Source organism: Pygocentrus nattereri, chromosome 11, assembly GCF_015220715.1.
Source record: "Pygocentrus nattereri isolate fPygNat1 chromosome 11, fPygNat1.pri, whole genome shotgun sequence".
In the NCBI taxonomy this organism is placed as follows: Eukaryota; Metazoa; Chordata; class Actinopteri; order Characiformes; family Serrasalmidae; genus Pygocentrus; species Pygocentrus nattereri.
The window spans coordinates 32,174,875-32,190,346 of NC_051221.1; the positions used below are offsets into that span (position 1 = coordinate 32,174,875).

At 39.2% G+C, this 15,472-nt stretch overlaps 1 protein-coding gene across 1 annotated transcript in view; it reads right to left on the minus strand.

Moving 5' to 3' along the window:
• Nucleotides 1-603: 603 nt before the first annotated feature.
• LOC108429398 (mucin-5AC-like) overlaps nt 604-15,472 on the minus strand; it is a 29,233-nt gene continuing 14,364 nt past the window's right edge. The window contains exons 3-18 of the mRNA XM_017701103.2: nt 14,514-14,682; nt 14,134-14,369; nt 11,944-12,127; nt 8,206-8,431; nt 7,841-8,016; nt 7,684-7,753; nt 7,447-7,568; nt 7,218-7,249; nt 5,600-5,750; nt 3,698-3,738; nt 3,271-3,393; nt 2,868-2,966; nt 2,628-2,759; nt 2,453-2,492; nt 2,169-2,286; nt 604-1,160 (exon numbers count right to left, since the gene is read on the minus strand). Coding sequence (XP_017556592.2) covers nt 986-1,160; nt 2,169-2,286; nt 2,453-2,492; nt 2,628-2,759; nt 2,868-2,966; nt 3,271-3,393; nt 3,698-3,738; nt 5,600-5,750; nt 7,218-7,249; nt 7,447-7,568; nt 7,684-7,753; nt 7,841-8,016; nt 8,206-8,431; nt 11,944-12,127; nt 14,134-14,369; nt 14,514-14,682 — 2,094 coding nt within the window. The 3' untranslated portion in view covers nt 604-985. The remainder of the gene's footprint in view (nt 1,161-2,168; nt 2,287-2,452; nt 2,493-2,627; nt 2,760-2,867; nt 2,967-3,270; nt 3,394-3,697; nt 3,739-5,599; nt 5,751-7,217; nt 7,250-7,446; nt 7,569-7,683; nt 7,754-7,840; nt 8,017-8,205; nt 8,432-11,943; nt 12,128-14,133; nt 14,370-14,513; nt 14,683-15,472) is intronic.

The following is a 15,472-nucleotide window of genomic DNA, read 5'->3' on the forward strand; positions in this document are numbered from 1 at the left end:
ACTGTCCCCGGCTGCAGCTGAGTCTCTGGTCCATGCTTTTGTTACTTCCTTCATTTGTTACCTCCTTCATTTTTCTCCTGCATCTTCCTCGGGCCTTGTGTAAGGTGATATGCATTTTGTAAAGCGACCTTGGGTTTTGTGTAAAGGCGCTATATAAGTTCAACTTATTATTATTATTATTATTATTATATTGCAAGAGAAACTGTTGCAGTTGTGACAGTAAATGGACTAGTTAGACATGGCTTCACTTGGTTCTTTACTCTACTGAAAGACTTTGCATCATCATGCTTTGTGCTCTGGGCTAGCTGTAGTAAAGTGTTCTTCCTGCATATTTTTCAGATTTTTTTTTTCAAATAAATGGAGATTATGCATAACAGTGAATGCTGCCAACACATAAGAGCACAATCCTCTCCTCAGATTCAGAGATAGATTTCTTAATGCATTAACCACCTTTGCATTATCTGCCCATTGAGGAAATCATATTGATAAGTAAACTGAGAAAGCCTCTATACAGACATCTATTACTAGTTTAATTGCTGTATGATGGAATTTGATTTAAACAATTCTGCAGATGTGTAGAAACACTGAAGAGGACACATCATGACTGATGCTGTATTATTTTATTTTTAGCATTGATTCTAAAAGAAATGACAATCATAAGAAAGAAGATCATATTTAAAGAAACATTAGGCCATCATGATCAGTAGAGTAAGTTAAGACACAGCATGCAGGAGATTACAGTGCTCATCTGTTTTGTGCCCTTTTTTAGATAGCAAAACATTGAACTCTGTAGCCCAAAAATCTAAGAAATTATGTACCCATCATATAAAATACTAATCATTAATAAAAGAACTTCTGGAATGAGCACAGAGAGAAAGACATTTATCTCACCATTTGATTACTTGGACTCAAATCAACAGTGTTTCATTATCAGTTGTAAAGACTATAGACAATAGTTGGTGAGAATTGGGAACGCTTCCTTTATTCACCGCTTTTTGTCTTTGCACTCTGTCACTTGGCAGCCACACTCTTCAACATAAGTGTATGTGTAAGTGATCTGGCGCTGGTCAGGACAGTTCATCTCCACCTGCTTGCTCCTGATACGCAGCTCCTGACAGCAGGAGCACTGGTGCATCATGCTGTTAGCTGCCATCGAGTATCTGCACAGACACAAGAGACATGGTTACCAGAAGAATGGAGAGAGGAACAGAAGTGCTGAAATCTTGAACTTCCTAGCAGGCATTAAAGGATGTAGTATGTCAACATTGATAAAAAAACTGTTATAAAGAGTGTTACACAATACAGGACAGCTAATCATATCTGAGGTAATAAAAAGGGAAGTGAAGTTGGAAATAGTCATGTAAAAATGAACTATGACTGTTTAAGGTACATAAACCTACACAAATATTATAGGTGGAAAAACTAAATTTCAAGAAAATTCAATAAAATTATACAAGAATAAATAATACAGGCCCTTTAAAATAATAGTTTGGCAAAAAAATGTAATTTACCTAATTTTCCACTGTTTTTTGCACAATTTTTATTCACAAACTCAATCAGCCAAGGTGAGTATTGTGTCCAAATTTTGAACTGAAGTTGCAAGGCTAACAAACAGTAGTACTCAATTATCACCCAAATAGTTACTTTTTTCTGTAAGTACATCCCCAAAACTTCTCTGCACTATAAAAATAAAGAAAACGTCACCCCTATGGTCAGCCACTTCAGGCAACACCAGGGCTGGTATGCACAATGCGGGACTGATCTTGGATCAGATTCCTCTGAATTTATAATGACCATTGTCACAAAAACTGATTGTAGATCAGCATTCCTTTTTTTGTTTATTTTTTGCTTCACAATAATTCATACTGTACCCTAAACCACCTCACTCATCTGCATGTCCTTAATGAAGACCAAGATGCAGTTTGAAGGAGCTGTAGAAAGTTTTGGAAGTATTTTGTCCAGAAATAATTTGGGTTATTGGGTGACTACTGAGTTATCAATGTTAGCCCTACTTTGTGTAAGTTTTTATTTTAAAATTTTTTTTAGAACAATTACTTTAAGTAAATCCTTTTCCTGCTTTACAATTTCTACCCATTTCTATACCTCTAATTCAAATGTGTGTGTGTGTGTGTGTGTGTGTGTGTGTGTTTGTGAGTGAACACACTCACATTGAGCTGGTGTCACAGGAGCCGTAGCAGGAGGTTATCTCCACAGACTGTGCAGATGTACAGTTATTGACCACCAGGTAAGTGTTGTTCCTCTGAACACGGCAGTTCTGAATCTTGCCTGAGAAAAGAAATGCAGGTGTATTATAATCAAATTTAAGGTGGAAGAAAAAAAAATCACATAACTCAATTGATGTGTGTACACTGAGTATTGTACAATGGCTTCAGAATTCAGCCAATCACACTGTAGGATCAGAATTATAGACAAAGAAAATGTATCATCTTACAGGTTTTGCAACATCCATCGGGAGTGGTTGTCACAGTGCCCTTGAGAAAGACATGGAAGACTTGTATTATTGATTACTATGCATTATTATTACATTCCTTACCATTCTGACAAATCGATTGCAGGTTAGTCATGAGTAAACAGTTTTGCATAGCAAATTAGATTGATAAACTTACATTTATGCAGTATTCTGGGTTAAATGCTGGGCATGTAGATTTGTTTGCCACCAATGTAAATGCATCGTTGACTTTAGTGCAATTATAGCTTATTGCACACTTTTCATTTGGAGGGTTAAAGCTCTTCCCAACCTGGAACAGTACGAGAGACCAAAAGACAGGAATGACCAACATGCAGTAAAGAGGGGGTCATAGATAATTTTTTTAATCTAATTTCAAATCACACTCTGTTGCCCATACCTCAATAGTGTATACTGTTTTGTTTGGTCCTGTATAAATGCAGTGTTGTTGTACACATGTTCCACAGCATTGCCCAGGGTGGCTTACATAGCTGAAGCCCTTCATAAAACAACAGTGTTATTTAGTCCAATTATTCCTTTATTTCTTGCATACTAGAAGACTCCTAGGGCACAATACATAAAGTTTATTTTGCACACAAGCTGCTTCTAAAACAAAATAATTGAGAAGCAACCAGGAGTAAGTTATGCAGTGAGTTTTGAAGAAAATTAATTTTATTGCCTTGGTTACATTTAAGTTAGACCATATGGAAGGAAGACCATGTGTTCTAGCGACGCTGGGAATAGATGAAAAGCTATGTGTGACTATTTAGTTCATGATTTAGATTTCAGATTAAGGCCAATACCTGAGAGCAGGTAGTGTTGCAGGTCACTGTAGAGCATTCTATAGCTTTTAGTCCAGTCTTGGGGTCCAGGCTGGAACCACAGATGCAGTCCTTGCAGATGTCTACTGGAACTTTAGCTCCAGGCTATAAAAGGACACGACACAGTCAACTGTCAACACAACAATGTATTTTTGTCTCCAAATGCAAACTGTTCAGCATGCTATATCACATCTTTACAAACCACCACCCACACCATTTTGCTGAACTGCTCATCATAAGTGAAATGTTACATGTAAAAGTGTTACTGAATTCGCAAAACTGATCCTTACTTTATAGTCTGTTCCATATGAACTATGCCAAGGAACTCACATCAAGCTTAAAATATGCATAAATGATACCAGGTTGGTGGGCAATCATGTGAAATCATGAGATGAAACGTAAATCTTACCAAGTATTCTGTGTTGTTGAATACACAGACTGGCTTGCGTACTGATGAAACAAAAAGGCAGGTTTAGAACAATTACAAAAATACTTTGTGTGTTCCATATGAAGTAAAGCTTGTGAGACTGAGACTTATTGCTCAAGGGGGGGGGGGGGCTGCATAATCAGTGTTAGTATGTATGTTTTTAAATGTATGTTCAAAGTTCCTTGGAAACAACAGGTAAGCCTAAATGTATCCTGTAGACATCTCTCCATTCGTTTATGAATGAATTATTTGGCCTGATCATTCGCAAAATAAAATGTATTCAATGCAGGTTGGGGGTGTTCCCATTAAAATAGTTTACTTGATTTGAATAGATCTGGCCACAATAACAAAACTCCACTTGCTTGGTCAACATGTGGATGGTCTATGCGATAGCTGTAAAGTCTCTGTAAGTTTTAAAGCCTCTAAAGAAGAGGTCTTTGGTCTAGCCATTGGCAGGGTATATGAATTAGACGCTTCCTTCCAGCTGTTTTGAATTGGGATCAGCTGAGGTCAATTGTGTTGGTGGATAGCAGGAATATGTTAGACTGCACAGGCGCCTTAATGACGCAAATCTCCAGCATAAGGTACAATTAACCATACAGTATGTAGGAACTCAACTAGCCTCAACTACACGTTTTATAATACTGATCATTACAAACTAAGCAAAATTGTAGAACGTACTGATAGTAAGTACTGGTTGTAAAATATTTTTGGAGCATTAAACAACATCAAATTGAATACTGAAGAAATTTTATTTGTTATGAATTACTGTTCACCATTATTATTATTATTATTATTATTATTCAGCAAACCTTCTCCATGCCTTATATTATTGAGCCTTTACACCAAACATTACAGCATAGTCTTTTAAGTCACAGCATCACATCATTTTCTGTATTGACGGAGAAAAATGTTCATTTTGAAACTATAAAGCAGTCGTCTAACCTGTGGACCAAACGGCAGATATTCTAGGAGTCTGCAACAGCTCTAAATAGGAATATTTTTATTTTATTGTTTATTTTTTGACCAAAAACAGACTGAAGGAATGGAAGAGAATGGAGAGCTCTTCTCAAATGGTCCTCAGTTCATACATGGTGACATGCTTTGGGGGAACTGATGCTTTGAGTCTACCTTGCACATTCTAGAATGATGGCAAAATACAATGACAGCAGAAAAAAAACATACATTTTTAAGAGAATGAAATGAATCTTAAATATAGTTTTTTTTGACTGGGTATGCCCATAATTAATCAGTTCCTACCTGTGGCTACATGTCTGGGTATATGTACATATACTCTGCCTTGCAAAGTGCTGTGACTGCTTGTCAGCAAAACACATAACTTTTCCTAATAATGTAAACTTTTCTTAAATATGCCCTTTGGCCTCCAAGACCCCCCGGGGTGCTCTCCAAAGTTGCCCTAATGTTATTTTTCATTTCTACTGCAGTGATTAAATGATACCAAAAGAGCAGTCCTGATGTCAGTACTGCTTATATGTGATATTTACAGACTTAAACAACAAAATTACATTTGAATTTAATGACCGAAATTGTGGAGGTCAGACTCCCTGATAAAGAGACCTATTTTGTTTCAAGCATGTATAAAATACTCTGGCAGCTTTTTTCTGTCACAAAACACAGCATCACAGAAACGTTCTGCTTTGGAGGCCATGTCTCACCACTTCTGGTTAAATTGTGCAGTTTAAAGCTAAACACATGCTTAGGCTTAACATAAATATCTAAACTTAAAATTCAGGGCAAACACTTGGTGCATTATCATAATTAGCATATACTATGTATGTACCTTTGGTATAAATTTTTGGTTTTTAGTCTTAAAACTAGTCCTTTAAATGGAAGAAATCTTAAAACAATGTACTGATCACTCACCACACTCGGGACAGCAACCATCTCTTTTGATCTCATAGCCTGCTTTGTTACAGGGTTCTAAGACTGGACACTGGACAGGTTTACATACTGGACCCATGTTCTCAGCACGGCATTCACAATCTTTACAGTTCATTTTCCATTTGTCCCCTGGCTGTGGGAGAAACACACGATGAGAGCACACAAAACAGTAGGATTGCTTCCTAATGCTCCCTAACACCATTCTGTGTATCTAAAGTATTTCATGTATTTCATGTAGTTTATGTGCTGGATTTAAAAATAATGTTATTATTTTATGATGATTTAAAAGTCTTTTATCTTCTTGAGTGCTATTTGAATATTCAGGACAGGTAGAAATGTTCTAAAAGAAATAAAATAATCTATTGGCATTTCCAAAACACTACACTAGGTGCTCATGCACTACAAACTTTTTTTTGGCATATCACAAAACATTCCACCAATATGCCAGGGAGATAAACTGCGGTGCTAACTAGGAAGATATTTGGTCAATAGTTTCAGATGGGAATGGGTTCTGTGGGAATTTAATATGCTGGAATCAATGTACTCAATATTCTTTTAATACACTACAATCAATGTAGAGGATCAATAATATCATTGATTCAGTTAATACAGTTGATAATAGAAGAAACTATATTGTGTACCTCTGTTACTGCCTACTGTCTGAGATTTGATAAAGTTCATGTCTTCATTAAGTTCCTCTTTTATGTAATTACTTTTCTTGCTGAACTGTTAGAGAGAAGTGACGACCTCAGGTTGACATTATGTTGCTGAAGCTGTCTTTGCTATGGAGAACACCTTTCTCCTCTACCAAGGTAGTGAAGCTCTGCTAGACTATAAAAAGCCATATAAGTGTTTTGTAATTTTTGGAATCTGCGTGCTCATGCATTCATTTCTAGGCTGTATTAATAACATATTTTCTGTCTTCCAAGCTGTCGTCCTTTGATTGATTACATTTTTACAACAGGTCAGAGCTTAGTCATTCTATGGAAATGTCCATTTTTGTGTCCCTGGCCTTTACAGATATATCACACTTGAAAAACATGTTAGGGTTACAGTAATAAATATATAATATAAATCTTTATTATAACATATAAAATGAAAGTTGTTGTCCCCAGGTGTCATGTCACTGCTGTTACTGCGTAACGAAATACCTCTTATTTTGAAATAAAAATCACACTGATGAAATCACTTGACTTCCTTTTACCTATACTCTGAGGATCTATGAAGAAAATCACATGATAAGTCTACTGTGTCTTTTCAGTTATTTTGCTCATGATTTCATGTGAAGCTTTCAGTTGAAGTCACTGGTATGACTTACATTATTATTGGATAATTGTGAAAAAGTTGGATTGAAAAATTGAATACAAATGGATTAACTTATTAACATATTTTAGTGGACATTTCTTGATTGACAATATGTGATTTGATGTTATATAGCAGCCATTTTGTAAATACATTTTTCATTAGAAATGTCTCTGGTGGTAATGGTACCTTTCTTATATGTAAAACCAATGACGATCAGTAACACCAGTGACTCCTATGTATAGATAAAAAAAGTTGACATTTCAGTAGAAGGACCCAGCTTCACAAAAGAACTCACCTTTCTAGCCAGCCCATCAGAATCTTCACAACCTAAGACAGAAGAAATACATGTATAGATACATTTATAGATTGCTTTACTGGAGAAGTTTAAAAAAGCCAAGCCTGAGAGCTTCTTGTTCAGAAATCAGTCTAGAAACACAAATTAGTATAATCTGCCTTTATATTACAGTTTATAGAGCTACATCCGTTATATTATGGATCAATTATGAGTCACAGTGTTAACTTACCACAGAAAGGCGTACAAATGTCTGTAACACTGTTCAACTGAGTGGTGCCTTTAGGACAGACGCATCCTTCCTCGAGGCCTTGACACACCTGAGACGCACAATTTACAAACTTGTCGTTGTACCTGGATTGATAGTGAAAAAAATATTGGGCACTTACTATTAACAGATAACATTCAAAGAATGACAGAGTAAAATAATACAATAATCAGTTAAACACTACTGTAATAGTTCCATTACCCTGAATTGCAGGTTTTTTCCACCTTGGAACCACATGCCTGGTAGACTTTATGGCTGGGACACTTGTATTCTATAAAAAGAAATGAAAGTTAATAAAAATGATCATCTACATTTTCCAATCCTGCTTTTAATGGCAATTTCGTTCCGTGCTCCTTACCACAAAGTCCATTGGTTGAATTCCTCCAGTCCACACATACAGACGCATCAGCACATGCGCTGGCATATGCCTCCAGACTGTAGCAGCCAGAGGAGTTCCCCATGCGGCAGACATCATATTTACAAGCCTCATAGAAAAGCTCATGGGGAGATAATTTGCGGCACTCTTTAAACACCCTATAAAAGAACATAGAATTTGGTACAGGAGTACAGCAAATGCCGTTTATCCAAACATAGATTAAGAACCGTGTTCACTTAACATATTGTAATCTTAGTATTAACTAGTGACAGTATGAATCTATCTAGGCCTTCCACAATCACTCTGAATTTCATAACCATATTTCTTCATTAGTACATCTGTCTTACTGGCTGAGGATGACTTTGCAGATGTCTGGGTCACATGGTGCATTTGTGGTTGGGGTTGTAGTTTTGGTAGCTGCTGTTGGGGTTGGGGGTGAGGTTGGGGATACGGTGGGAGGTATAAAAGGGCAGCGTGTGTCGTTTACTTTCCAAGCACCAGCCATTGTCTCACATGACCCAATTTGTCCATTAGGTAGTCTGCAGTCATTTTTCTTGTTGTTGTCACAAACACCTTCCAAGACAATTCATTTAAAACTTATCAGTTCAAAAGAAAAATGGCACATTTAGCTTTTGACATATTTGCATATTGTTAATGTTAGAACACAACTATGTATCTCCATTTGTGTCAATGTTTATATTTTTATGAGGTAGTGAAAATTTCAGATGCCCTTTTCAGTGTCTACTTTATCTTCTATTGTATGGACCAATAGAAACAGTCCAAAACTGGAACACAATCTTATCATATTCACATTACAGTTAATAAGAAGCTTTTTCCTTTCTCCTGTGATGTTACTATGTTTTGGACCAGCAGCAATGATATAGATGTAAAGTATAAAATTAAGTTTAAAATAGCATGCCAAAAGTACAACAGTTTTACAATATAAATAGATTTAAAAAACAAAATACCATTATATCACCTAATCCAGTAAATGTTTACCATAATTGTGCGACATACAGACACATGATAATTTAGAGGAAAACCTGACATACTCTACTTTAAAGAAAAGTGCACTGCATGATACAATTAATTCACACCCTACTTTGATCTGTGTCATATACACTGCTCAAAAAAACAAAGGGAACATTTAAACAACACAATATAACTCCAAGTAAATCAAACTTCTGTGAAATCAAACTGTCCACTTAGGAAGCAACACTGATTGACAATCAATTTCACTGCTGTTGTGCAAATGGAACAGACAACAGGTGGAAGTTATTGGCAATTAGCAAGACACACTCAATAAAGGAGTGGTTCTGCAGGTGGGGACCACAGACCACTTCTCAGTACCTTTCTGCTTTCTGGCTGATGTTTTGGTCACTTTTGAATGTTGGTGGTGCTTTCACACTCGTGGTAGCATGAGACGGATTCTACAACACACACAAGTGGCTCAGGTAGTGCAGCTCATCCAGGATGGCACATCAATGCGAGCTGTAGCAAGAAGGTTTGCTGTGTCTGTCAGCGTAGTGTCCAGAGGCTGGAGGCACTACCAGGAGACAGGCCAGTACACCAGGAGACATGGAGGAGGCCGTAAGAGGGCAACAACCCAGCAGCAGGACCGTTACCTCCTCCTTTGTGCAAGGAGGAACAGGAGGAGCACTGCCAGAGCCCTGCAAAATGACCTCCAGCAGGCCACAAAGTGCATGTGTCTGCACAAAATGGAAACCAACTCCATGGGGATGGTATGAGGGCCTGACGTCCACAGATGGGGATTGTGCTCACAGCCCAACACCATGCAGGACGCTTGGCATTTGCCAGAGAACACCAGGATTGGCAAATTCGCCACTGGCGCCCTGTGCTCTTCACAGATGAAAGCAGGTTTACACTGAGCACGTGACAGACGTGACAGAGTCTGGAGACGCCATGGAGAGCGATCTGCTGCTTGCAACATGCTTCAGCATGACCGGTTTGGCAGTGGGTCAGTAATGGAGTGGGGTGGCATTTCTTTGGAGGGCTGCACAGCCCTCCATGTGCTAGCCAGAGGTAGCCTGACTGCCATTAGGTACCGAGATGAGATCCTCAGACCCCTTGTGAGACCATATGCTGGTGCAGTTGGCCCTGGGTTCCTCCTAATGCAGGACAATGCTAGACCTCATGTGGCTGGAGTGTGTCAACAGTTCCTGCAAGATGAAGGCATTGAAGCTATGGACTGGCCCACCCGTTCCCCAGACCTGAATCCGATTGAGCTCATCTGGGACATCATGTCTCACTCCATCCACCAATGCCACGTTGCACCACAGACTGTCCAGGAGTTGGCGGATGCTTTAATCCAGGTGTGGGAGGAGATGCCTCAGAAGACCATCCGCCACCTCATCAGGAGCATGCCCAGGCATTGTAGGGAGGTCATACAGGCACGTGGAGGCCACACACAATACTGAGCCTCATTTTGACTTGTTTTAAGGATGTAGTAGTAAACACCTGTAGTGTGTTTTTCCACTTTAATTTTGTGTGTGACTCCAAATCCAGGCCTCCATTGGTTAATAAATTTGATTTCCATTGTGATTTTGTTGTCAGCACATTCAACTTTGTACAGAACAAAGTATTCCATGAGAATATTTCATTCATTCAGATCCATCCATCCATCCATCCAGGATGTGTTATTTGAGTGTTCCTTTATTTTTTTGAGCGGTGTATATAAATGCTGAGCAGGACCAGTGGTCCTTGATTTTGGAACAAGATGGCAAGAGGAAAAGTGCCTTTGAAAGTTGGTTCATTTTTGGGGCACAAACAGCATGAGCTTCCTCAACTAGCTAGTGTTTTAACAAGAACAGTGAGAGACATCTGCATTCAAATCTGTGGGAAACACATCAGTAAAAAGGGTTTTATCCCTACAGTGAGAAAGACTAGTGGCTCTGTTATGCTGTGGGGGCATTTTGCTGGAATGTTTTGGGTGAACCTGTCCCCTCAGAGGGAAAGTAACTGTAAATCAATACAAAGTTATTATAATTGATAAACTTTATTTTCTGATGAAACATTTCTATCCTGATAGCACCACCCCCAACATCCACAGGGCAAGAGGGGTCAATTAATGGTTGTATGAATATGAAAATGAGGGTAACCATTAGGTCTTTGCAGTTATCAGATTGCAGCCCAACTGGATACGAGATCTTGGACAGATATGTGTTTTCTACTACCATCACTTAAACCTTAACTGAGGGAACTGATTTGGAATGATGGTGTTCTCACACGGGAAAGGGTGGAGAGCCCTCTCTGGGTCGGGGATGAGCTCTTGCCTCAAGTGGAGGAGTTCAAGTATCTCGGGGTCTTGTTCACGAGTGATGGTACAAGGGAGCGGGAGATTGACAGGCGGATTGGTGCTGGGTCAGCAGTGATGCGGGCTTTTTACCGGTCTGTTGTGGTAAAGAAAGAGCTGAGCCATAAGGCAAGGCTCTCGATTTACTGGTCGATCTACGTTCCCACCCTCACCTATGGTCATGAGCTTTGGGTAATGACCGAAAGAACGAGATCGCGAATACAAGCGGCCCAAATGAATTTCCTCCGCAGGGTGGCTGGACTCCTCCTTAGAGATAGGGTGAGAAGTTCGGTCATCCGGGAGGGACTCAAAGTAGAGCCGCTGCTTCTCCATGTCGAGAGGAGCCAGTTGAGGTGGTTCGGGCATCTTGTTAGGATGCCTCCTGGACGCCTCCCTTGGCCCACCAGGGAGGAGACCCCGGGGAAGACCCAGGACACGCTGGCGTGACTATATCGCCCAGCTGGCCTGAGATCGCCTCGGAATCCCTCCCAGGGAGCTAGTGGAAGTGGCTGGGGAAAGGGAGGTCTGGGCCTCATTGCTCAGGATGCTGCCCCCGCGACCCGAACCCCGGAGAAGCGGAAGATGATGAATGGATGGATGGTGTTCCATTCCTCCAGTACAGTTCCGGGGACTTGTACAATCTATTCCAAAGAGCACTGGAGCTCTTCTTCTGGCTCAGGGTGGCCCAGTACCCTACTAAGACACTTTGTGTTGTTATTTCCTTTAATCTGTCACCTATATGCACCTGTTGTGGACCTGTAGTTGCACTTACCACACTGTCCCTCAGTGTTGTTTTGGAATAAAGAAGATGGTAGGGTCACTAAAAAGTTCCTGCCTGCGAAGTTAATCTCAGCATTGATAGCAGGAATAGTCACAATCATCTTAATCCCAGTACTGGTGATGGTAAAATCGTCATTAGAGAAAGCTGTGTTCTTCTCTTTATTATTGACCAATACCTGGTAAAAATAAAAGAGTTTTAGATTTGCATGATTTATAATACAATCTCTTCAATATTGTATAAACAAAATACAAAAAGGTTCTTACTATCTATAATCTCCATCTATTACTCCATCTATTGCAATCCCCATCTATTGGTTTTGAGCGCATGTTTGAATAATAAGGATATGCCTCATGATAATCCAGTCTGCCCAATTTTTTGGCTATTGCACTTGTTATGGCTATGATTCCTAGTGAAGATCCAGACGCAGTAGAAGAGCTCTATAGAGTTGAACATTTGACTTTGAAGTTGTGCTTATTTGACAGGGACAGTAAAAAGTTTAATAAAAGATTATGCGTTCACAAATTAAGTACTCTCAGCACTACGAGCTCCCAGACATCTCTACTGCGACTAGGGGTGGGGGGGGTGATTTTTAAATGCACCACAATGTGGACGTGGACAATTCTAATGCTGACGGAATGCAAAAGGCAAAACTTGGCAGCGTACGGACACACTGTAGCGGCACATAACAAAAACAAAAATGGATGAGTGAGAAATCCCTCCAGGCACCCTCTGCATTAAATGCCAGGTTAAGTCACAACCCAAATGTTAAGAAGAGCCATGTGTCCTTTCAACAAAACTCAAACCACCTTGAGAGCCACAACATTTAATGTGCAATATGTGTTAATGTCAAAGTATAGGCTAAAAAGTATAAACAAAAATGCAGATTAACTTTGCTCTGCTTTAAGCCTCCGGCAGGAAACTCTCAACATTCAGCTGCTGTAGAAGCTGAAGTCGCTTCTTATTGCCAGCTTTGAATTTGTTCGAATTTTCCCATTCCACCTTAAATTCTGCCTGAGGCACCAGAATGTAAATGCGGCTATATTTAAGGTGGAACGGGACAATTCAAAAGAGAAGCTGACTTCAGCTTTTCAGTGTTTGACAGTTTCTCGATGGAGATTTAATGTACCAGGAAATCAACTGCAGTGCTTATAAATTCAAATAAGCCCATTTGTCTACAAATGCTCATCTTAAATCTTTCTCTTTGCCTTTTCATAACTAGGTTTGTCTAAATTGTTTCATAAGTAGACAAGACTGTTGATGCTATGTGCGATGCTATGTGACCTGCAATCATAAGGGTTATGGGGGGTGAATGAGCATCATTTAAGAACATTTATTGTTAAAACATTGTTAGAACGATCAGCAGAGCTTTATTTTACTGCAAAGGAGTTTTTTTTATTTTTTTTATTTCTGCTGTGGACACAAGGGCAGTGAAACAGCCATATGTTGCCAACCCCTGCATTAGCATATGGAACCACTTTGGTTTCTATGAATATTTTGGAATCGATAAACATGAGAAACCATATGACATGTTTCCACCTGTTTTCTGTCCGGTTGTAGTTGCTGCCAACCAGAGGACATTTGGATAACCAATGTCAAAGCAACTCGGAAGCGAATTACAAACTCTATTGGAACTTTTATTATGTTGCCCACTTGGAGCTTATATACAGCGTCCTGTCTAGAAGATATTTTACTGACACAGTAATCCCCAAGCTGGTAGGTTACTGGGGACCAACTGACTATTAAAAGGGGTGCTATATAGTGTCCCGCTACTGGCTGGCACTAGCACTTAGAGATTCTGAAGGTGTGGCTAGGCTAGTGGCCACACACATGGCTCATGGTAGCACACACCCTCCAACAAACAGACTTACTGTGTTTATTAATTATTGTCTATCAGTTTAAGTTGTGCATATGTTGACTGTTTTTTATATGTTGGGGTGTGGGTTTAGCACTTCTTTTTGCCCCTTTCTTCCAGTGTAACAAAGAGCACGTTTCGACAAAGAACACTTCTTGCAGCAAAAACATGACTACTCTTGTTTTCATCTTCTGCCAACACTGCAATATTTTTTGAAAAAGTAAACTTTTTTATGGTTCAATGAAAAATATGAGTTAACATCTGTACAACTGTTGAAAGTTATGGTTGCTAGTTGTCAATAATTATCAATTTTACTTTTAAACACTTACTGTGTTCACAGTTGGGTTTCTTGTCTGTATCAAGTTGATTTCATATGATTTATAGTATATGGTCAAACTCTCAGGACAAGCCAAACCTTGATCAACATTACAGTTCTTGATGTGGACACTGAAGTTGTACTTTTTGATGATTTCCTGGACCAACACATATGTGCAGTTTCCTTGGAAAGCATAATACTGTCCATCAAAAGTCACATAATGTGCATCTCCCCAGCCTTTGCATGTACCTTTTGGAAAAAAGAAGAAAAATACCACGCAATAAGACAATCGTTTTGCCTTACTTTGTTTTTGTGATTTCAGGCACTATAAACTTACAATATTTGCTTAATGTTCAGTGTTTTAGATAAAGGATGAAGTCAGAATAAACTTACATGGACATTTATAATGTAAGCAGCACCCATCTTTAATTCTTTCTGGTTGAGTGTTTGGATTGTCACACACTGGTTTAGGAGGATGTAAATCCTTGCACACAGGTGTGATGATGCCTGAACCATTCACGCATGTTTTCACAAAACAGTCCTCAGTCCAGGTTTCTCCATTCTGTCATTATGAGGAACACAAAGAAGAAAGCAAGCAAACACGCAAGCAGTTTTTGAATAGCATACTATTTGAAATTAAAATAAATCATGTTCCTTATCTGTGCCTTCAAAGCATTGCTTTAACCTAAAGATACAGTACATCAGCATCATAGTTATATATTTTTGGAGGCAGATTTACTAAAAGAGGTCATAGTAACTGACAAACTACTGTCTCTTTGCACCAGTGGGAGTGGCAGGTTATCTAATAAGATAGAACTTCCATGCAAATGAACACCTACTGTCTGCTCTATTAGACACAACTGACCTTATTTCACCTTGTAGATCTAAAGTCAGAGACAGTAGCTCATCTTTTGCTGCAGTTTCTGTACTAGCATCCTCTAGTCTTTCATCAGTGGTCTTAGGATGCTGCCCACAGGATGCTGTTGGCACTGAGGTGTTTAAAAACTCCAGCAGCACTGCTGTGTCTGATCCACTTGTACAAGTGCAACACACACTAACACACCTCCACCACGTCAATGTCATTGCAAAGCTGAGACCACCCACATAATACCTGCTCTGTGGCGGAGCTGTGGGGGTCCTGACCACAGGGTAAAAGGAGCTAACAAAGTATGCAGAGAAACAGATGAACTACAACCTGTAATTGTAGAACTACTAAATGCACTTACATGGTAAGTGGAGCAGATAACATGGACAATGAGTGTAGAAACAAGTAGATGGTTTTAATGAAGTCGCTGGTTGGTGTCTAATGAGTCAAAAGAATATGTACTAAATAACCATAGATTTTAAAGACT